The sequence below is a fragment of the Convolutriloba macropyga genome, chromosome 6 (genome assembly GCF_964194025.1).
Source record: "Convolutriloba macropyga chromosome 6, txConMacr16.3, whole genome shotgun sequence".
NCBI classification, from domain to species: Eukaryota; Metazoa; Xenacoelomorpha; order Acoela; family Convolutidae; genus Convolutriloba; species Convolutriloba macropyga.
Genome location: NC_134473.1, coordinates 20236154 through 20260599, shown reverse-complemented (window position 1 = coordinate 20260599; position 24446 = coordinate 20236154). Strand labels below are relative to the sequence as shown.

Sequence of the window (24446 nt, the reverse complement as noted above, 5' to 3'; positions counted from 1 at the left end):
AATTTCTCCAAATGCAGAAAAACCAGCTTTTGGACTTACAGCAGCACTTTGAGCGTTATGTGAACACTTTACCCATGTTCGGATTCAATAGTGGAAAATATGATTTAAATCTCATTAAGTCCTATCTCCTACCCTATCTTATTCATGAGCGCGACATTCAACCTACTGTTATTAAAAAAGCAAATCACTTTGTTTCTCTTAAGTTTGGTGATGTACAATTTCTCGATATCCTCAACTTTCTCGGTGGAGCTACATCACTTGATTCTTTCCTTAAAGCATACAAGACAAATGAGACCAAAGGATTCTTCCCCTATGAGTGGTTTGACTCTCCCGAAAAGCTCGATGCAACTTTTCTCCCTCCTTACGACCGTTTCTTTAGCAAACTGAGAAACTATAATCCACTGGAGAAGGAATTTACTGATTTCACTAAATTGCTTAACAGTGGATTTTCTCAACAAGAGTCATTAAAAAAGTTGAGGTTGAAAAATGTTCCTCCATCTGGAATTGACAATTACAATTACCTGAAAGTGGTCTGGGAGCAAGAAAAAATGGCTACATTCAGAGATTTTGTCAAGTGGTACAACAACAAGGATGTTGTTCCAACACTGGAGGCAATGCAAAAAATGATGGAGTTTTATCACAACAAGGGTGTCGATATGTTAAAACTCGGATGTACACTTCCGAACTTGGCTAATATCTGTCTTCACAAGTCAACAAACCACAAGTTTTTTCCATTTGTTGAAGCTGACAAAGATTTACATGACAAAATACGTGAAGATATGACTGGTGGTCCATCTATTGTTTTTACTAGAAAAGCAGTAGTTGATCAGACCTTCATACGAAACTCTGAAAACCTTTGCAAGTCTATCGTAGGTATTGACGCTAGCCAACTCTATCCATTTTCAATGTGTCAAGAAATGCCCACTGGACTTTACACTCGATGGGAATTTGATACAGATTCTCAAAAATTCAGGGCTCGAACAAACAGATCTCGAACATTTGAGAACATGGTTATGTCATATCTTCAATCACAACGTTCCGAATGTAAAATTGAGAGCTACTACACAACCGGAAAACAGAAGAAGATTGATTGTTTTAGCGTAGACGGATTTTGCACACATTGTAATACGGTGTTTGAAGCCATGGGTTGTTACTTTCATTTCTGTCCTTGTCAGGAAGCTAAAGCAAGTCTCTCGGAAGAGGAAACACAGAGAGGGATTAGAAAAAGAGAACATGATGAATTGAGAAGAGATTACTTAAAAAGTAAAGGATATAAGATTGTTGAAATCTGGGAGTGTAAATGGTGGGAAAGTGTTAAAGTAGAAGAAAATGTCAGAAATCACGTGAGAAAGAACTTTCCTTTCAAATTACCTTTGAAGCAAGAGTCTTTACTAGCTAAAATAAGAGATGGGGAGATGTTTGGATACGTACAATGTGATTTGGAAGTTCCCACAGGTTTAAAGTACAAGTTTTCGAATTTCCCGCCTATTTTTAAAAATTTCAACGTTAGTCGAGCTGATATTGGGGATTATATGAGAGATTACGCTGTCGAAAACAACTTACTGAAGCAACCTCAGCGAATGCTAATTTCAAGTTTCAATCTGGAAAATGGAACAATTATTACTCCCCTACTAAATTTCTACATCAGGCTCGGTCTTAAATGTACAAGAATTTATAGATTTGTACAGTACACGCCGCGCAAATGTTTCAACACCTTTGTACAGTCAGTGGTAGACGCTAGAAGAGGTGGAGATGAAAATCCTGATTCCAGCGTTGTTGCTGAGACTATGAAATTATTGGGTAATAGCTCTTACGGTTATCAGATTATGGACAGAAGCAAACATACAGAAACCAAATATTTGAACGATGAGAAGACGCACAAAGCAATCAAGGGGAAAATGTTTAAGCGGTTGAACAATGTCTCAAAAGAGCTTTACGAAGTTGAGCTAGCAAAATCGAAAATTGAACACCGCGAACCTATAATAGTTGGATTCTTCATACTTCAGTACGCTAAATTACGTATGTTGGAGCTCTACTATAACTTCTTTGACAGATTTTGCGACGTGGATAAATTCGAGGAGTTAGAGATGGATACAGATTCCCTCTATTTAGCCTTAGCTCATGAGAATTTGTATGATTGTATTCGACCTGCTAAAAAACAAGCATGGGAAGCATTGAGAAAGCAGGACTGTAACGACTCTTTCCAAGCAGATGCTATTCAAAATTTCTTCCCTAGAACATGTTGTTCTAAGCATAAGAAGCATGATAAACGGGAACCAGGACTTTTCAAGGAAGAATTCAGATGTACGGAAATGATTTGTCTTTGTAGCAAAACTTATTGTTGCTACGATGCACAGTCTGACAAATACAAGTTCAGCAGTAAAGGTCTCAATAAATGAACACTAGAAGAGAACGCAGATGGACCGATGGAGAAATATCGACGTGTGATGGATGAAATTATCAATCTTACTTCAACAAATAGAGGGTTCAGAACAATAAACCATTGTGTTGCTACGTATGAGCAGACAAAGAAGGGACTGTCCTATTTCTACCCTAAGCGCATTGTTCAGTCTGACGGTATTCATACAGCACCACTCAACATATAACTTAAATGCTTTTACTATAGCACAATTCTTTAGTATTCTCTATTACATTTATACTGTGTCTGTAATTTTATACAATTTCAATTCATTTTTTTTCTATCATTGAATTTTTTCCAATTAATGAGCGCATAAAAGACATTTGTTACACAATTGATTCAAATAATTAGGGGAACAATCTTTGCAATTGACCTAAAATTTGTAAACAAAAATTCAACATGTCACATAATTACCCCTCAGATAACTAGGGTAATTGAAAACCCCCACCAATTAATTTCACAATTTAATAACATAAAAGTTGTAAACAAAATTCAACCTGTCACATAATTACCCCTCACATAATTACAGCAATTATTTACCCACGCCGATTCTATTGTTCTCAAGTAAACACTTAATAACTACACAAACATTGATTTTTTCCCCTCAAAATTTCAGCCTATCAGGAGCGTCTCCGAACCTACCCCACACATTTGCACCGACTATACTACTACATGGCAGCGGCTATTACTAATCTTAATACATGTCGGCGGCTATTACTAATCTCAATACATGTCGGCGGCTATTACTAATCTTAATACATGTCGGCGGCTATTACTAATCTCAATACATGTCGGCGGCTATTACTAATCTTAATACATGTCGGCGCATAATCCTAATACATGTCGCCGGCTATAACTAATCTTAATACATGGCGGCTATACCCAATCTTAATACATTAACCCCGCTATACCTAATCTTAATACATGCTAATTCATTCCCTATCTTAATACGTTACGGAGGACCCAAATCCCGAAAAATACGCTATACCCTATCTTAATACATGGGGGACCTCACCCCCCCACCCCCCCGGGGAGTGTAGCTCACTATATTACTACTCACTCAAACCTCAGGGCAGCTCTGTTATAGTTTGTAGTTAAGTCAAATATCCACTTGGAAAAACTGATACCTTATGAACAAACGATTTTGCCTCTAAGTTTCCTATTCAAGCTCTTCATTAGCCCTTCTTAGTCTTCTCACCCTGTTTATTCTGATTTTTTCTTGCCCGATTTGTTCGATATCAGGGCGGCGATAATCTCGTTCGGACCTCTGATGTTCTCAGTGGTAAACGAAAAGCCTCATTTTAACCGTTCCGAATCCTTAAAAAGTTCCGAACATAATTCCTACTCCCCTCTGGTTTGATACGTACTAGTTAAGGCGCAATCACCCCCGTGACAGTGCACTTTGACCTTTGGGTGACAGATTGTGTAACATGCCGCCGTTATCGTCATTAGAAAGTTACCAAACACAGAGGTGAAAGCAAGTTTTTGATAAACTACGATAGCACAAAGTAGGGCAGGAGTATTAGAATAGCAGGACAAGAAGCTTAGACTTAGTTGGGCTAATAGGTTGAAGCGAAAAAAAATAGACAAATATGCTGTTATATCGTATGTTTATTGGGTATCAGTTTGTCCACGTGCATTTTAGACTGAATTCAAAACGATCTGACTAATCTGAGCTACCCTATGCATTGACTGCCAGACTGTTTCCACCATGATTCTCTAATCCTGGCTAAAATTGCACAATCAAGTCAAATTTGCTGAACAATTTGGAGGCATTGATAGTAACCAATTGTTTATACCAACCATCTGTTAATTGAATATTAGAATATTTGTAAAAATTCTGTTTACAGTTTACAGTTTTTCAGTTTAAAAACTTTCTGTTTATTTGGTTTTGGCATTATACTGTTCATGTCACATTTTTAACTTGAACAGAATTATTAAGGGTGCACGACACTCTTTCGAAGATTCAATTCATTCAAAATATAAAGAGTTTAGACGGCAAGGCTTTTTTGATGCTCTTTCACAGGTTTTTTGTCTGATGCAATTCACATCAGATCGGTTCGTATTCAGTCAACAATTGTCTAGAAAACCTAAAAATATTAAGCCGAAAGCCAGCTTAATCGATACATTTTGTGGTTTTATTTACTTAAAATTAGGTTCAATTAACTTTATCGGAACTTTATACGTATATTAGAACGTATTTTATTCATTTAGAACGATTTCTTTGAGCGTTCAAAATACTCGAATCTGATTGGTTAATATTGTATCGCTTACCTATTTACTTCGTAACATCCTCCGGTCCGGAAGAAGATGTTGCGAAAACTGGTACAAGTTTTTTTAAGCGGGCCGACGGGTGAACCGGTTGACGTACGGAGAACGGCAGAGCGCGCGACTCTATCGGAGCCGGAGTTCCACAATCCGAGTGGTAGGTTAGTAACCCCTAGGGTTGGTTTCCTGAACTACCCAAACCAAACGGTCTGAAGTTGTCTGCCACTTAGAACGTCGGTTCAGCACCGGTACGTACTCTCTGATTCAACGGGACCAGATCGCATTTGCGTACGACTGCGCTCGGGCGTAACGTTTACGATAGTCAAGTTCATTTTTGCCAACAAGTGACGGAATACCTGTAAAATATTCTTCTAAAAGAAAGTGGTTAGGCGTCATAGCGTTCAAATCGCACGGATCAGTGCTTACGGGTGTTAAAGAACGCAAATTGAGAGCCTGCTCCACGAGACAAAAGGTAGTATGCAGCACCTCATCCGTGAGGCGACGCGTGCCAAGGATAGTACACAACACGCGCTTGAAGCTGCGTATCAACCTCTCCTAGATACCACCCTGATGTGGTGCGCTGGGTTGATTGAACCTTCACTTTACACCTTTCTGAGCGAGTTCAGCTGCAATGTTGACAATTTTCTACTTTTCGACACTTTCTCGGTTTTTTGCTCCGCTGAAATGAAGTTAGTGCCATTGTCCGACCAAATCATGGCCTTTGTACGCCTACGTGACACAAACCGCTCAATTACCATAACACAAGAACTGGTGTCCATGGATCTAACTATGTCAACATGGACAGCGCGAGTAGTGGCACAGGTGAAGTGGAAGCCCCACTTTTTCTCAGTAGTACGGTTAACAGTCACATTGAACGGCACGAAGTAGTCAACACCGGTGTTCGTGAGTGGAGGAGACTGTTAAGCGCGCTCTCCTTAGGTAAGTCAGACATGATTGGTTGCATAGTTACAGCCTGGAATTCTCGACATCTCAGGCAGCGTGCTTTGTTGGAACGCAAAGATGATCGTAGTTTCAGCACTGTATAGTGTTCCTGCACAATTGATCTTAGGTATTCAACGCTTTGATGATAATGCTTTACGTGTGTGTGTTCAAAGAACAGTTTTACAAACGGATGACGTGTATCTAAGATGATTGGGTTCTTTGCGTTACACCCAACTTGCAATAACTGCTTGATGCGGCCCGAGGAACGGATTAGTCCATTTTGACTAAGAATCGGTAAATGTGGAGCAATTCGGCTCCTCCGTTTAACAGACTTTCGTTCAAGAAGATCCTTTCCTTTGGTTTCAAAGGATTTTCCTTGCATCAAGTACTGGAGATGACTTAGATACACGTACCGACCTCTATGCACTCCATATTCGTCAGGCTAGGTAGGGTCTGTAATGCTACCGTCGAGGTTTCGGTAGCCGGCATGTTACAGCAAAAGTTGGAGAACGTATGCCACAATGCCCAAGTACTTTTGATAAGAACCAAACTTATCAAATGGGAATGATGACGGAACGATAATTAACTGTTTTTTAACAGATGTAGCCAGAGATACAGTGTCTTCTATAGTGAATGTTTGGTTGGCGCCCAGTTTGATGTTATTAATGACGTTTTGTTCGGTATGAAAGGGAAACTTGAGTTGATTAAGAAATGTGGACCATTGACCCAACTACCTAGTTGAAAAACTTCAGCGGACATTCCACGTGTGCCAGCGTCAGCGGGATTATCCTTGGTTGCGACGTGGTTCCTTTGGTCAACGCGGTTTGCAAGAAAGATTGGTTGTTTCTCATTAAAATTTATCCTTTGAAGGATGGTTGTGCTGTCTGTCCAGATGAATACTTGGTCAACAGTTACAGTAAGTGCTTGTGTAATTTCCTTCCTCAGTCGAGCGGTAAGCAGAGCTGCTTGTAATTTGTGTTTTGGGACAGTCATTACTTTCATTGACGCCACGCGCGCTTTCCCTAAAACAAACGCAAGCTCTATTTTTTTGTTCGCCCGTAGGTGCTGTTACTCGGGCTCGCAAGAATGCGACAGCACTGAAAATATCGTGGGAAATGTCACCGAACATATGCAACTATATATTATCAAAGGGTCCACTAAAGTAACTTTGAGGAATTTTGATGTCTTCAAGCTTTGGTAAGTCCGCACTCCAAATCAAAAATTTTTGAACCATGTCCTTTGAACCATGTCAATATAATTACAGACAGTTCATTTTTGAAGTTTTGTAAAAAAAGACTTCCAACTGGTGGCTTCAGTTTGAGAGTGGGGCACACAAACAATTTTTTATCGATGTTTGTTTAACGGCTGCTCTCCTATCAAAGTCAAGGAGAACTTTGCACCGCCCAGTTCGTTTCAGTGGTGTCAAATCTGACCGGATATTGTGTTTTTGAAATTAGAAATTATCCTGGGAAATTTAACCGAACATATGTAACTCTATATTATCAAAGAGTCTTCTAAAGAAACTTTGAGGAGTTTTGATGTTTTCAAGCTTTGGTAAGTGCGCACTCCAAATCAAAAATCTTTGAACCATGTCCTGTGCGAGATCGTCATCCTATTGTTGTCCTAAGACACGCCAGATGTCTTTTAAGAGCAGTCGAGCACCAACAGTAAACGCTGCGGCAAGACTAATAGGGTCAAAGACTTTCGAGACAAGACATAGGACCAAGAGATTCGTGAGTGACTTGGTGATAGCGCAAACTGTATCCTTACTCACAACTAAAGTGTCATTACTGTGATTCCACCTCAGCCCAAGCATTTGCTATGAATCCTCCTGGGAAGAAACAATAACCTTGGGCTCAGTAGATTGAGAAGAACCATCAATTCGATCAGCCAGATTTGACAAATTGCTTACAAGCTTTGTAAACTTGAACCCACCGAGATAGAGAAGATGTACCAATTCCTTCCATATATTGATAGCTTTCTCAAGAGACTTCACTGAGTCAAGGTAATTGTCCATATAAAAGTTTTTGAAGGACGGCTTTTGCAGCTTTGGGGTAATACTTGGCATCGACTCTCGCAATGCGTTGTAAAACATAGTTGACTCAGGTGGGTGAGTCTTTAGGCTCGAAAATTTGGCGCCTATATTGATACACTGCAACGTTAGTTGTGGGGTCCTCCCGCCACAGAAAGCGAACGGATGGTTGATCTGATGGTAATTCACCAACCTGTATAAACATTCCCTCGATGTCAGCAGAGACGGCATACGGTTGTTGTCGGAAGCGAAGAAGCACATAAATAAGGTTTTGGAGCAGATCAGGGCCAGTGAGCAAAGACTCATTTATCGAGGCACCGTGAAATTTTGCTGCTCCATTGAGCAAACTACGCTCCTTACCCCGTTTGTTCGAGTTTAAAACCGGATTTTTGGGGTAGGTACCACTCTTTATCGGACCGGTTCTCAAATTTGCGAGCGTCCGGAACCTCAATTACATACCCCTTGATTATATCTTCCTTGATGGTACTAGTATACTTATCTCTAAGGTCTTCATCCTTGGCCAATCGTTTTTCGACAGATTTCAATTGCACAAGGGAGGAGAAGTTGTTGTTTGGGAACTTGGTGTTGTCTGCTGCCCACAGCATTCTGACTTCGTATCTCAGGCCATTGTTTAAAGTGATACTTTCAAGGATTTCGTGAGCCCTTGCGTCTGCTGCAGACCTTGAGTCGACTTGCTCGTTTGCAACGAGTGATTCAATGTCGTACCATGACTTTAATTGACTTGCTAACTCATTGTCATGTTCGACATTCAATTTAAAGCACGTTGAGATTAAACACAAGATTTTTGGAACGGACCGCTTAAGGCCCAAACTTTGGGTAAGCGTACGGCAACGGGTGAACGCTTCTCATCCGCAGAGAAGTCTTTAACCGGCAGATGGCATGGTGGAAATCTTGTCCGAGCATCATCTCAATGTCTTTATAGGAATATGTCACGGGATCGAGGACTGCTAAGTGTGGGTAAGTCTCTTGCAGGGCCTGCACTTTAATTATATCTGAGCCGACGTTCAGACTCTCTTTAACGAAAGGGTTGATGGTAAATGGTTCGAAATTTTGATGTTCTCCTGGTTTTACAGTAACTTCAACAACCCTAGTATCAACTACTTCTTCGTCATTAATAGACTTGACCTGACCGTTAGCTTTAGTGCTTTACCGTGCAAACCGAGTCCATCTGTGAGACTAACGGTCACCCAAGAGTTACTGCAGGCGCTATCACACAAAACTAAAGCCTTCGTATCTAAACCAGACGAGTTGACCAATTGCAATTCAGTCACCTGAAGGAGCCCCTTAATTTCAGTATCAGATGACATTGTTGTGGTCATATTAGACGGTTGTTGACTAGTAGTTGCCTTACTTTGACGTGTGTCGCCAGAGGACTGGATAGTATTGGGATTTGTTGACTTTTTTGTTGGGAAAACCCTATCTGCTCTCTGCAAAAGTGTGTTATGCAAACTATTGCACCCTTCTTCCTGGCACTTTTTTGGTACAGGGCACTGCCGGAATGTGTGATTGTCTCGTAAGCACGAAAAGCAAAGGTTTTTATCCGCCGCCAACTTAGCTCTCTGGGTTGGAGTCTTTTCCTTGAAGACTCGACACTCCCATAACCAGTGGTTACCTTTGCATACAATGCAGCAAGAATAAGTGTTTATGGAAGAAGATGGCAGTTGATTCTTTTTTGCTCTTGATGTAAATTTGATGCAAACACTTTTAAGGCTGTTTTGATCTTGGTTACTGAAGTATTGTTATCTTCAAGTTTTGCCTTGGTTGCGCTTTGTTTCATAAGATTGTGGGCCTCAGCCTTTTCTTTAAGCCAATCCTTAAATCAAGGAGGGTAGGCTTAACCCAGTGCTTCTTAACCGTAACAAATTTATTAAGGATTAATAACCCATATGGGCATCGTTATGTACAGCCTGCCCTCAACCTGAGCGTGATAAAATTTTGTGGTATATCCTCCATCTGGGCATAATTATCACCAGTCTGTGAACCTAATTCGAATCGCTAATTACTGTCTGCTATCGATCTGTTCACACTTGAGCTCCAAAATTACCCCCGTTTTTGTTTAATTAAGACCACTTCACTTAACTCTCTCGCTTCCGCTATTTCTTTGCAATTATCTTTTTGTCTCACTCTCTCAATTCTACTCTTGTTTATTCTGATATGACATGCTCTATAATCAGTCATGTCCAGTTGAAGGAGGACCGATAGCGAAAAGCAATGCACAGAAGGAGGACGGAATGTGAACTTTAGGTGACAGGTTATTGTGACAGGTTATTGTCTGTACAGTCGTGAAATCGGATTTACACTTGGTTTCGTAAGTATCTGTTCTGGGTAACATGCATATAGAATGTTTCAGTATTGATATACTATGACATCAAGGTACGGGTATGTTTTTTAAAATCAAAGCTGACAAAAACTTTGCAATTTTTCAGTAGATTTATTTCATTAGAATCAATTTGAATAAAAGATTTTTTCATGTCAAATATATAGTAATGCAGGCGGTGACAAAAGTTCTTACCCTTGGTTTTCAGTCTCAACAAAGAGCAAATTGAACTCTACTTTTCATCAAAATTTGCTGCAATTTAACATGATGATGATCTCATTGGAAATATGGGAAAATGTCCTGTAATTTTTCAATAAGTTTTTTTGCCTCAGATTTTCAAATAACTATTTTATGGCTTTTTTTCATCTAGACAACTCAAAGGTGACCTATCTTGAAGTTATTGCCTGCTTTCGCTTCTTTCGTGTCTTTTTTCAGAAAGATTTGAAAATTCGTTCAAACTCATTTAATATAATTATAGACGGTTCATTTTTTTGAAGTTTTGTATAAATAGAACTCCAGGTGATGGCTTCAGTTTGAGAGTGGGCAGGCAAACAATTTTTGATCGAGGTTTGGATTGCTATTGCAATATCATCAGCATAAATGCGCAACAGAGTGCTGTTTTTTTCTAAGCAGAGCATTTTAACCTCTTTCCTTCTCTTGGTTGGTAAAACATTTTGGGTCTAATTTAAACGTTTATTTCAAAATCATTTTTCGCATTATGAAGCAACCGTTTTGATGAAATTTGTATTAGTTTTCTTGGAAATTTGCAATAATAGAAGTTGTTGGTATCGAAATTTTCTGAGGGATATATAATACATCAATGATGGTTTGTTTATAGCTCCTACCGATATAGTGGAAGTGACAATCAGCTCTAACTTTGACATTGAGACCAGCAGCGATGGATACTGCAATTACGACTACCTTCAATTTCGAAATGGCGACAAATCCACTGACTCCGCATTCCGTTTCTCGGGAGTGAACCGACTGTGTGGGAAAACTGCGCCCACCGGGGCAATCAAGTCGTCCGGTCGTCACATGTGGATTCGTTTCTTCGCCGATTATTCAGTCCAACACACAGGATTCGAAATAACTTACAAGTCTTCAACCCCGTCCAGTCGAGCCAGACGAGATCTAACTGATCAGATACTCGCTATAGCTCCTAACAATGACGAGAAACAATTTAACCAGCCCCCTTTTAACAAAAAAGATAAGAAAATGCGGAATCGTTTTAAACGTGAAACGGTTTCACAACGACCTCTCAAAGGGAGTTTTCAGCACCTTTTGGATCGTCAACCCCGACAAGTTGATGGAAGTGATTCCGATTCTTCGCCATCTTATTCCTCCTCTGGCTGGGCACCCAGTCCCTCTAGTGGAACTGGAAGCTATCAAAGTTACTCGTATTACCACTACGGCGACATCAGTTACGATTCCGGATTCTGGAGCAACTACGACACCTGGTATTCGAACTTTGACCCTTATGAGAATTTTGATGACAACATGACCGAGTACGACTGGCAAGCGGTGTACGAACAGTCCACGGCCCTGGACTACTCAGATTTTGGACCTTTTGCTCTTTTCGAGGACGTGGAACTGGAATTTTTTGGAACTCAGGCTGAAGATTTTATTGCTCAATGCACATTCGATGGTCGTGAATGCTATCCATCGTCATTCCAGCGTGTTCCCAATTCCAAATATGGAAATTGTTACGCTTTCAATTCCATTTACAGTAGCGAGTTTGGCACTGAGTTTTACGACTCAGGGTTGTACTACAATTTAAGGAACACTTCTAAAACTGGAAAGGAGTATGGCTTGAAATTGACCTTGTTTTTGGACAAAGAAGAATACATCGGGGTGCTGAGTCAGAGCTCAGGAGCACACGTAAGTTCACTCTCTAATTATACGTGGTCATTTGAAAACTAGTAAAGTTTCTCCCTTGTCACCAAAACACAAATTTTCATAAATAACAAGAACACACTTATGCGTGACTTAGCGTTGGCAATGTTTTGTACAGCCTCAGATTAGGTCAGCCATTACAGTTACTCAAAGCCAATATAAGGAGTAAAATGAGAAATTAGGGCACCGTACTTTGACAAAAAAACTATTGATAATAAAAAGGCGAATTGGATCTGTTTCCTCCTTCCTTGTGCGCATATAACTTTTATGTCCCCCTCCCCGCCGCACGTGCTGGTTTTTACATGGTAACATGCTGTAGAACAACAATTAAATTGTAATTGCGGGAAAAAACGCGGGGAGGGGGCAGATTAGAACCGTCTAATTTTTATGCACATATGTATGCTTATAGCGGAATCACTCAAAAATGAAACATTTACATTGAAGTTCGATAACAAAAACCAATGCGAGCTATGATGTCCATTGGACTGGCAAGTTTTGAACCTAACTTGTGAGGTAACCAGCTTTATCTATAATGGGGGCTATACTTTCATGAGAGGCTATAATGTGAAAGACTCATCGATTGTTCCTGCCGCTGATAGCTGATTTCTCCTTTTTTAGGTTCTAATTAATGCACCCTACGTACCTCCCCTTCCCGAGAAGGATTCGCTTGTAGCCTCAACAGGAGGAGCGACCCTGATTGCGGTCAAACAGGAGGTCATCAACAGGAAAGGGGGCAAGTATGGGGACTGTCTGGACAGCTGGCCAGATTTTGTCGCCCTGGACACCAACTACACGAACCAGTGGCCTCGATATGACCAGAGGGCGTGTGAGCATTACTGCATTGAAGCTGAGAAGTTCTATAAGTGTGGCTGCGTCACTGATTACTATGGTATGAAGCGTATTATCTTCTTAGGCTTTATATTTCATAATTTGTTTATCAAGCTGAAGCAGCCGTAACCAAATGTTTTTTATTAGACTAACAAACAGAAAAAGTACACCAGATTTAATCATTTAACATTTACATCAGAATGATTACACCGTGCTCTCCAGAATTTTGCCTATCACATTTTTTTAAATTTTGGGGTGGTGTTAAAATTTGCACTTTTCCAAAATTGTTTTAAGGTGTTTGTTTGATTGGAGATATCATTTCGTTATAACTCTTTTCCCCGGTATTTTTGGGTAAAAACCTCGACCCGGGTAAGAACATTTTTTAATAATTCGGCTGTATACTCACGCTGCCAAGTTTTTGAAGTATGATTGATATCATGTAATTGACTTTTCAAAGACATTTAGCTTTACTCTAACACGCGACAATTAATGTTCTATACTTTAGAAGGCGCGCCTCTTTGCAGCCCTTGGGACAAAGATGCCAGGACCTGCCAGGTCAATGTGGACAAAGCATACAGAAATGAGGAGTTCACGTGCCCATGCGGTCCCGCATGCAATGACGAATTCTACTCGAAAGAGCCCACCGTTGCCCCTTGGCCCAACATCCAATACACCCCCTACTTGATCGAACGTCTGCGAAAATATGCATCATCTGACAAAATCATTTCATATTTAGAGGGAATTTTGTCAAACGAAAATGCGACGACCGCAGATCTGGCCGCCAAAATCCAACTGGACTTTGTAAGAATTGAAATCTACTTTCAGAACCTGAACTTTGAAAAGATTCAGGAACAGCCAAGATATACCCTGACTCAGTTGATTACGGATTTTGGTGGGAATATTGGGCTGTGGATCGGATGGAGCGTGCTCACCTTTCTTGAGATTGTCGTGTTTTTGGTAAACATGGCAAAGTTATCTATTTGGGGCTATGTGTGAACAGATTGTGAACACATGCCGAGAACTTTGACAACTAAAGGATCTTTTCAACAATCGCTTTCCCTATTTCAAAAAGAAGGGGGGCAACTATTGGATAGAATTTAAATTAGCAATTCATTGACCAATCAAAACTTCTCCGAACCATGAGCTTATGTGCGTATCTTGACTAAAATGTAATATAACATTGAGTATAGTTTATAACGTGAGTAAGTTCTCTGCTAGGTTCCAAAGAGGAGGCGATTATTGAAAAGATCCCGACTAAATTAGAGTTTATTAGCTTTACAAATTCTGATCGCTTTCGTGATGGTGTAAGAACTACTTTTGCATGTCTTACGTTAATTCAGTGCGCCGAGCAATGTTAAAAAAGCGCGTTAAAACCAGGTCTGTACAAAACTTGGAATTTCCTGTGCATCAAAAGTAGTTTTCTCTCAACATTTCTATGTTTTAGGTGGATATTTCTAACGTCTAGTCGAACGGGTCTACTGGTACCATAAAAGCTACTGCCAAATCTTACCGATCAATTAAAAAGATGAAAAGTACAAATAAATCAGTACCAGCCATAAAAGTGAGCTATTTAACGCAAAATTCGGTAACGGTAGGCAGCGAATCGTACTAGACCACCTTAAAAAAACGCGAATTGCCACTCAACCTATTTTAAAATATATGATTATGAATGCATAAAACTTAAAAAGACGAAAATATAGATTAGTAAAATGAAAAACATCTTTTAGAATTAAAGTGACTCAATTTATTTTTATTTGATTATCATTAAAGAGCTGCATATTTTTGAATTCAAAATCTACCAGCTATGTACATATTGTGGTCATTGTATATACTTTTGGTGTGTATACTAATATACGGATTTTGTGACGCTTATTCAATTTCATTGAGTTCAAAAAAATTGGAAGCTATTGCGACTCGACTTGATCAAAAGAGAAAACAATAGGTACAAAGAGTTAGCATTAGTAAAAAAACTGAGCAGTTCGAGTCTATTTCAGGATTGTTATTAATAGCCGCCCTCATCTTCTCAGCCGGCTATTATTGCGGACGTATTTTTTTTTTTTTACTTCGTCAAACTTTTTTTCGCTTTACCATTTTGCCGCTTTTTCGACATTTTGCGTGAAGTCTTTTTGACTTCTCTAGGCTAGTTTCTCTCTTCTCTCATTCTGCTAAAAGTGAATTTGAACATCAGTTGCTAAGCAAAGCAATTCAAAATGAACAGAGTCGGTATAAAAAATTGAAGTCAGAAATAGAAACGGGATAAACCCATAAAGCCCAATTTTAGATGCCCGCTATTTGAACGTCGTTCCTATAAGTCTTAGTTACCACCTCTAATGCTTATTGGTGTTGATAGTAGCCCCTGTAGCCTCTCTCTAAGCAACAGAAGTATGTTCAACTACGAAATGCCATCAAAATAAATCGGACTTAAAAAAATATTTTTGTACAAAAATCTCTTTTTTTTTCAATATATTCTATTCGTTCAATCCTAATCATGCTTATTGGAATCAACGGCGGCTATTTTCCGGCAATCTGCCGGGTATGTTTATATAATAGTTTCAAAATTTTATTAGTTCTCCGACAAAAAAAAACGGTTTCAGCTGAGCATTCACGCTTACAAATAATATGTTTCAGACAATGATTTACGTCTAGCTTCGAAGAACAAAAAATTTTGTGACAACTTCCAGGAACTCATCACGCTTCTTGACTATTTATTATGACCTAGTCAATTTTCTAAAAAAGCAAGTTATAAGAATGGCGCCAACTGCACTTAATGCCTGTTCACGGAATAACTGTTCTTGCAGAATAATAATATAATAATAAAATACAAAATAATTGATAATATTTGAGACAATACTTGTTGTTGCAGAAAAAAATGTTTGATTCGATTAAGTAGCAGTGAAATGAAAAAAGACAGTAACAATAAGCAATAATAGCATCTATAACGAGAAAAAATCAGCAGATGGTCGGGAAATGAAATTGTGATTCACCAATGATTTGTAAAACAAATGTCGAACCCAATTGTTTTTCAAAAAAAATTCTCTCCCTATTTCCATTGAATCAAATTTTCCATTCTTTTCGAAAGATATTTTTCATTTCTTATATTTTGTCTCCGCATGCTGTTTGGAATTTCTAATGCACAAATACACGCAAACACAGTTCTTAGAGGATTTTACTATTGCTGAAAACATAGAAATAGCAAAACCACTAAGCATAACACTATTTATTATGATATACTGCTGGTCCGTACATTAGATACTTAAACGACGGGGTTAATCGCGGGACCACATGTATAACTTGAGAGTTCAACCCCTAGTTCAACTCTTGGTATATAGTTAAGTATTAAAGAAATTTTAAATGCAAATATGAATTAATATGTTATGTTAAACAGCATCAAATATGAACCTAGCATTAAGGGATAGAAAAGTTAAAGTTTGAAAGGTTGAAATATTCTAAGTTAACTTGTAACTTAGATAGAATTTAAGAGATGTTAATTTATAACTTAGAGAATATAAGCTGAACTTACCTGATTTCCAAATTTTTGCTAAGTTAATATTTTATGACTTATAGAGTTCTTAGTTAAGAACAAGTCACAAAATATTCTAAGTTAGAAAAATGTCTCAAGTAAGCTGAGATTGAGCAAGGGAGCAATACGGGAGTTTGATTTAAATCAGAAGTTATCAGGGACCAATTTGTGCTGAAGTGGAAAGAGATTGCGTGGTGGTTGAGCGTGCGAGCTCCTTTTATACTTGCGGACACGAGGTCATCTAGTATCCTATTGGATAGAGATAACAGTGTCGACAGAGTTACCAAGGTTAAGTTGGTGTTTTCTACGTGGCGTGACAATATCACGTCATGGTGGTTTTAGTTTCAGTTAGTGATCCTAAAATAGTAGCTTATTAAAAACTACTTAATAATTTGTTCACACGTTAAAATGGATTTTGTCCAAATCAAGTTTGTGCTTCACGCACTATAACGTAAATTCTCAAATTAGCACTAAGATTATCAAATATTGTTACTGAGTGTAGCACACTTCAGTACATCCCATCCCGGTCCATAGGTATTAAATCAAAACCTCAAATTTTAATTAATCGAATAAATTATTTAGCCTAATTTTATAATGATGAAGCATTTAAAGTTTATGAGGTAGATTACTTGGTTAAAGTTCTAAAGTTCATCGTAGCTTCTTGTTTTTGAGTTCTCTCTTGAAGAAGGGTTGACGATGTCCTAAGATACAAGGCTGTCCAAATTAATAGATCCAATTTTTTTGGGTGGCCGTTGTGGTAGACCGTTTGTAGTTTTCTGTAAAATTTGTACTGTTGTGCTGTTAATACATCTGAAGTTGAATAATAAGATAATACAAATCAAAGAATATACTGGTTAATTTAATGGTCTATAATGACAAGCAACTTAAATAAATAAGGAGATCAAAATGACTGCGCACAACACCATAAGAGCTAGTGTTGTCGAAATGACTCCCCAAATAAAGAATTCCGTTTCGTAAATCATGTTTATTTGAGTTTTGTTGAAGAATAAATCAATCGAAGTAAGTTTTGTAGCTATAGTTTAAGGAATTAATATTTAGACTTGGTTGGTCATTATGAATTAGCTTCATGAAATAATTATTCTTGCTTTTTGTCATTAATTCAAAATAAATAACAATTTCTTTTTGTTCAAAGTCTTCAAGAAATAAAATGACTTCGCATTGGAGTTCAGAATAATATAATTCAGAGATTCTGAAAACTTTATCGTTAAAATTAATCTGTTTAGAAAATTTAACCCATGCGTATTCATCATGATCAGAGAGTTGACAATAATCTTTAAACCATTCGATATCAACACCTCCTTCAAAATATGTGTTCATTTTGAATAATGTAGTAATTCAATTTTTGTTTCAATAGCAATGGGGAGAATGGAAGACCAATTAATCTTTGAAAGGAATTAAAGGAGAAATTCAAATAGTTCTGAAACTATAAATGGCGGATGGAGATCAGAATAATCTTTTAACGAAATGTTGTAACATTATATGTAAAGAGTTCTAGATCCGTGATCACCAAAATTTTGAAGACTAACATTTTAATTGAAATAAGTGAGCGGTCGAAAGATTAGATTATTGATGTCAAGAATTTCTTCTGTATGAAAAAACTCTAGAATTTCAAATAAATCATACTCAGGAATTTGATGAAAATAAACTACAATTTCATTGGAATTGTTATCTTGCAAGAATAAGATAATCTCTTGTAACTCAAATGTCCAATGAACTGACAATGGGGTATAGAATTTATTTCTAACTAAGAATGTTTTCGAAGTTTTAATAACTTGCGATTGAACAAATTCAGCGAGATCACAATATGTTTTGAAATATTTAACGTCTACTGAAAGATTGTAAGACATTAAATAAATTATGGAATTCGATGGAAAAAATTAAAATGATGAAACAAAATTTTTGTTGGCTGTATAGATAAATAATAGTTAAATTATTTTTATTAGAGGAGAGCGGACAAACGAAATCCGGAATTTGATAATCAAAACCGACTCATTTTTCACCATAAATTGCGCTGAGTGTAATCATTGAAGATAGTTTCAATGAAGATGGAAGAAATGCGGATTATTTTACTTGGTGTAAGTAATGGAATCAAAGAGAGTAAGGTAATCAAAATGACTAATAATTAGACAATTAAAGTAATCTATTAAACGAATAATTTTCCTCGCCGCGGGAGAAAGAAGAAGAAGTAATGAAGGAAGTACTGAACATCAACAACCACAAATTTATCTATTCCATTCCGTGAGTGCTCAACGTGATGAGCGGAGGATGTGGAGTTGATGCTTCAGATTTGTGATCTCCAGTTGGAGCTCAGTAATCCGTTGTTCGAGCTGTTGAGAGCGTTGTCTTTCTGTCAGAAAGTTTTGCTGTACCTGATAAGTGAAGGTATCAAGCTGAGGAGTGAGGTTTGCTAAAATATTATCAAACGGGACTTGTATTGTTTGTCCTTGTACGTTGTGATTAGTTAGTAGTTAAGATTTTTTGTGTGACAAATAACCAATGAGATTGAATCTATTGATGTTGGGTTGCAAATGGTAGGTTAAATTCGTATCGTAGCTCGGGTGTCCACTAAAACCGGGGTTTTAGCTTGTATCTCAGCTTGGTGTTGTTTTTGTAGGCGGTCTTGCAGGGGGTAGTTGTGTAAAGATGAAGATTAAGAAAGTTCGGTCGTGACGATTGAGTAATTGTAGTGTTTGCTAAGAAGTTGGGTACCGTACTGTTTGTCTTGGGTATATTTACTTCTAGCGGTGTCGCTGGGCTGAATTCCTCTCTAATGAATTGTTTACGTGGTTGTTTCTTTGCAATTGTATCTGCAGTTTTAGTTCTCTCCTTGGATGATGTAACCGTCGTTGATGAATTTGAACTAGTTGTTTGAGTTTGTACTGCTGAAATCTTGATAGCTGAGAGAAAAGTTGTAGATTGGGTAACGTGAGTTGTGGGTTGTACTAGTTTGTCAAGTTGTTTAACTCCAGATTGAGGTTTAGAAGTTAATTGTGTATTGTATTTGAGCCAACCACTCGAAGGTTCATTCTGAAAGACTGGTATCAGTTCGTTAGGAATTGAAGAAAGTTCTTGAAATATCAAGTATTCTCTACTCTTTTTCTGTTCTAAGAATATATACTTTGAAGTTATTTTGCAAGTATTCTTTTTCTTATTTTTTTTAATTCTCTTTTAAAGAAAATCTGTAGATATCAGTATATCAGTAAATATGAAGTCAGTCTGTATTGTATGATCATCATATAGTTTGATGATATTAGAGTGATAGAGGAATTAATCCTATACTGGAGACGTAGGAACGTTATGATCGTTTCTTCTTTCGTCTCGATGTTTCTCATCAGTTAGGTTTGGATAACCACTTTTATTCTCATGAGTTAGTGTTTGCATTCTATTATTATCATAAGATGGGCTTTGAGTAACTCTGGTTGTGTCTTCAGATTTTGGAACTTGCATCGTCCTTTCTCTATTTTTATCAGTGTTATTATTCTCTGAATTAGTTGCTACTTGATAGATAGAAGTCAAAATTGGAACTGACATTAAATCAAATGTGGCAAAAAAGAGTGCTTTACCAAAATGAATAGAGGCATCTGTAATTTTGTTAATTTGCATTGCTCGAGTAAAGCATAAGACTATGTCGATGAGTAGCTTAATGAATAGGAAAGCGGCAAAAAATATTCTGCTTTGCTCAATTATATATTGTATTTTACGAAAGGTTTCAACAAATTGATTATAAACGAAGTCCGGTGAAATGAATGAATATAGATAAATAGTTCTAGAGTTATAATAATTCGTGCCTGAAATTTTTGAAAATGAATCTCTGCTATCTAACAATGACTTAGTAAAGTGTTTGAGAACATCTTTCATATTGGAGTTGAAATTTATTGAATTCCAGAATGCCATCATTTCTTTATATATTTAGATAGAAGCCTGAATGCTTGCAGTAATTATAATTACAATTTGCTGAATGACTATGTGTGGTTTAAAGAGTGCATGTCCTCTTACTTTTGTTATTTGTGGGGTTAGTTCAACCCATGAATTGTCATCGTCAACATCTAGTTGAAATAAGTTTGAATGTTTATCAGAACACAAAAATTCTTCGGCTTCAGTGAAAGTTTGTCTAGAAATCGGATCAACGAAATGTATTTCATCTTCATAGAGAATTGGTATTCGGTTATAGCACTTACTAAGAATTTACTAAGGGTGAATGAAACTCAGGACAATTATATAGCCAGGCGACATTGCCGTTTGTTTTGATAAACATAGATCTGTTTCTTGTTAAGGTATATCCAGCTAAACTCCGATTTTCATGAGAAATCATTAAAGTGTTCAGAATAGTTGAGCGCTCTAATTCACAGACATTTCTTAATAGCTCTAGAGTAGAAGTTTGAAGTTGCCGAAGATTAATAAAGTGCAAATAGTCAATTTTTGTTCCAAGATGGGCTTCGAAATCAAAATTTTCATAGATTTGAAAATGCTTTGTATCAACTGTTTTGTTGTCACTGGAAAAATATTTGTTTTTAAGCGTGATAGCACCGGTATCAGAGTTATATTTGTGAATGGGTTCTCCAGTATTCATATCGAAACCGTCACGAAGACTAATATATAGAGAATCTAATGACGTAGGATATACTATTTGTGGATGACTACATAAAGACTGTGGTTTATTATAAAATTAGAACATAAAGCTTTGTAAGCCGAAATCTGACTGAGCTGAAGTAAGTTTAGGATCCTTTACTATGTAGTTTTTGTCATTAGCTTTAATCATTTGAGCGTCAAAAGTGCAAATCATAGTGAAAAGACAATTATTGGGTTCAACCCAAGTGTATGCAAATGGATCAGTAGATGTAGAATCGCAGCCTCCTGCTGATAAAGGACAAGGTAGAGGTATATTTTGCCAGTTATTAACTGTGCCATCTCTAAGGTTTACATTCAGGCTAACATTTTGCATATATGTTTCATAAGTGTAATGTGTAATCCAACCTCGGGAGTTACATTCATTGTTTCCAGTTCCAACATCGCCTGAGTTAAAGTTTGAGAACAAGGATTTGTCAAAGTCGAATTATACCGAACTAGAAGAAGGGGAAAGCTTTATCTTTTTTCTTCCCTTTGCAAGTTTGCATTTCTGAGCATCAAGCCTAACTGAAGTAGTAATAGTATTATGTCTGGCATCTATGCCGCTAGAGTCAAAAGAATCGCAAAACCAACGCAATTGCTGTTGGGTTGCTTTACACATAGTTAACTCTATAATTTCTTTGGTAGAGAGTGACTGGTGCTTGATTAGTGCTAATTTTATCATGGCGAATTTGGCAGGGTGCTACTTTGTTGAGAGAATACATCTGGTTTGAGATCATTTTTGAGCAGTCAAAGTGGTTAACATGAAGGTTAGGAGCTGTATTTTCATAGATACTCATCTTTTCAATTGGTCTGGCGTCAGTGAAAGACGTTAAGAGTAATAATGCAAGAAATATAATAAAGATCAAAAATTTTGCATAGCATGCAGTTATAACACAGAAAAGGGCAATAAGTATTATAGCAATAAGTTTAAGAACTTGAACAGAACGAATTTGGTTTCGTATGTAGGTTATAAAATATTCTACTTTTGAAGGAAGCGCTTTTTTTATCAGTAAGTTTTTCTTTAAAGAACTGGTCTTTGTTCAGTGATAGTGGCAAATGGACGTTGCGTTTTGACCAAATTGACAGCTTTTCTGGAGGCTCTAGTAATTTAAGGTACGGAATTTCTTCAGGTAGACAATTATTTCTTTTTACGACACATTTTATGAAGTGTGGGTGAGAATCGTTATACTCAAAGAGTATTTCTAAATTTGCAATAAGCTGAACAATTTCAGACTCAATATCAGTTGCTACAGGTAGGAACAGAGTTAAGCAAAGTAATATGAAAAGAAACATTTTGTAACTTACGTTTATTACTTCGTCTATTGCTGGTGACTTTTTGATTTCTCCGTCTTCCATTTAATAAACGAAAACAGTATAAGGTGCGTCTAACAAACTCAAGTTAATATTATCCGTGAAAGTAATCTGATATTTTAGCTCGTGAACTATTCTCTGTTGATTAGAAACAAAACACTTGTCAAGTGTTACAGTTTTATTACCGAATTTCAATATTTTCTGTAGGAGGAATATTCTAATATAAGATAGTTGGTCGTATGCAAGAGCAGTAAAAAATTGTGCCTCAAGGGAAAGTGGTAACATAGATTAAGGGTCTACAGTAAAGGGAGCTTCGATGATATCAAGGTCTATTTCGTCTCTGTTGTTTAATTGGAAATGAAAGCGTCCAATATGTTCTGGTTTGTTAGAGCTCCAACAAACAATTATTTCTAAGTTTACAAACTGGTCTTTAACGAAGAAAACAACAATGTTTTCTTTATATGAAATATACGATCGATCAATTGTGGCTGACTTATTGTTATATTTTAGGATTTTATGCGGGATGTTATAAGGACTGTAAGAAGTTGACAAGGTTGTTCTTGAAGCTATAATCCAATAATCGTTTAGTGGAATATTCTTTGATCAGTCGGTGGTTCTAAAACCAAACAAGGGACATTCTAAATCATTTAAATTTGAAGAATGAATTTGGATTAATAAACTGTTAAGTTGTTGAGGGTTATATTTTCCCCAAAAGACAGCAATAGGGTCTTCGTTAGAATTAGTAGCAAAGAACACTATAGTTTTTACTTCGTTAAAAAATTGACAACTAGTTAAGGTGTTAAGTTCACTATTGAATTTCAACTTTTGATTTGTCTTAATAGAAATTTTCACAAGTGTATCAGGGTTGATAGAAAGAGAAATACGAAAACCGTTTTGGTCGAATGAGACTTTGGTCATAAATTAGGATTGATCAGCTTTAAGTGGGTCCTAATTGTGTTATGCGATGTGTTAACTGGTGATGAATGTGTTCAATACGAGCAGTGTTTAGAAACTTTCTGAATTGTCAGTCTTGTACTATGTTAAATCTGAAGGGCTATGAAGTCCTTCTATCTTCTATAGTTACTGACTGAGAATTCAATTGAGAAATAATATTGAACTGAGATACCTGATATATGTGTTGTGGAGATGTTTTGTGACAAGTATTTGCTGGTCACAAATTGAGATGCTTGAAAACTTTGCTAAGTTTTCTAAGTTTATTAGTTGAAAGAGGCAAAATGTGAAAGATATAATTTGGGACAGAGAGAAAGAGAGAGAGAGAGAGAGAGAGAGAGAGAAAGAGAGCGATGGCTAAATTAGAGCTGAATTTGTGATTTTGAGAGCAAAAGAAGTAATTGATTTCAGAAGGTAACTCAGAAAAGTGATTTTGAATTTTTGTAGGACTCTTAAATAGTGGTTGTCAGGGTTAAATTACCAAATATATGTGCTCAATTCTGATTGGTTTAAAACTAGGATTGGCCAAAGCCATATAGCATGGTACTAAGCTTGTCATATGGCTAAGATGTTGCGGTAAGTTATCTATTTCCGTCATCAAAATTGCGTTTCTTAATAGAATTTTGGTAAAAATTATGTGTTTTTCGACCATTTCTGCAAAAAGAAAATGAACAGTGTATCGTTTGTTGTCTGTCAATAGTAGCTAGGTCAAAAGGTGGCATCATATTAACTTGAATATATCCTATTTTGTTAGTTATTTCATGAAGTTGCGTATTTAGCCTATAATCAATCTTAATACATGGGCGAATCGTGAAAATTGAATTTCTCGACAGCTAAGATAGCAATTTGATGATTTTTGGGTTGAAGGTTTTTTGTGCATCAATAAACTGTTTGGTACTGAAAGAACCTGGGAAAACTTTGACATCTTTCTAGGGCTACTTTTTTTTGTCTATAGCCAATCTTAATACATGGGGGACAATTTGAATTGGTCAGTACTTTGTGACAAATGTTTCAATTTTCAGCAAACTTGGCAGTGCATTAGCTGTTGTGTAGAGACGCTGTTTGAACCAAAAAAAGCGAGAAAAACAATTGAGACTTTCTGGGGCTACTCTTTTTAGTCTATACCCAATCTTAATACATGGGGAAAAATCAAAAATTGCTGTTGTTCTAAGGCTAAGGCTTCAGATCTACCAATTGCTTAACTGAACATTGTATGGGTAACTACTAAGTGTATGAGACAGTGGAAGACCATTCATTTTTTTAGGTTAACTCATTTTATTTTGCTTTTTTTAAGCAACAATGATAATTTCACCAT

General features: G+C 37.1%; 1 protein-coding gene across 1 annotated transcript in view; it reads left to right on the top strand.

Moving 5' to 3' along the window:
• The window catches only part of LOC142341553 (uncharacterized), a 40998-nt gene extending 26774 nt beyond the window's left edge, over positions 1-14224 (top strand). Inside the window, exons 5-7 of the mRNA XM_075392576.1 lie at positions 10838-11877; positions 12511-12781; positions 13226-14224. Coding sequence (XP_075248691.1) covers positions 10838-11877; positions 12511-12781; positions 13226-13716 — 1802 coding nt within the window. The 3' untranslated portion in view covers positions 13717-14224. The remainder of the gene's footprint in view (positions 1-10837; positions 11878-12510; positions 12782-13225) is intronic.
• The last annotated feature ends 10222 nt before the right edge of the window (positions 14225-24446 follow it).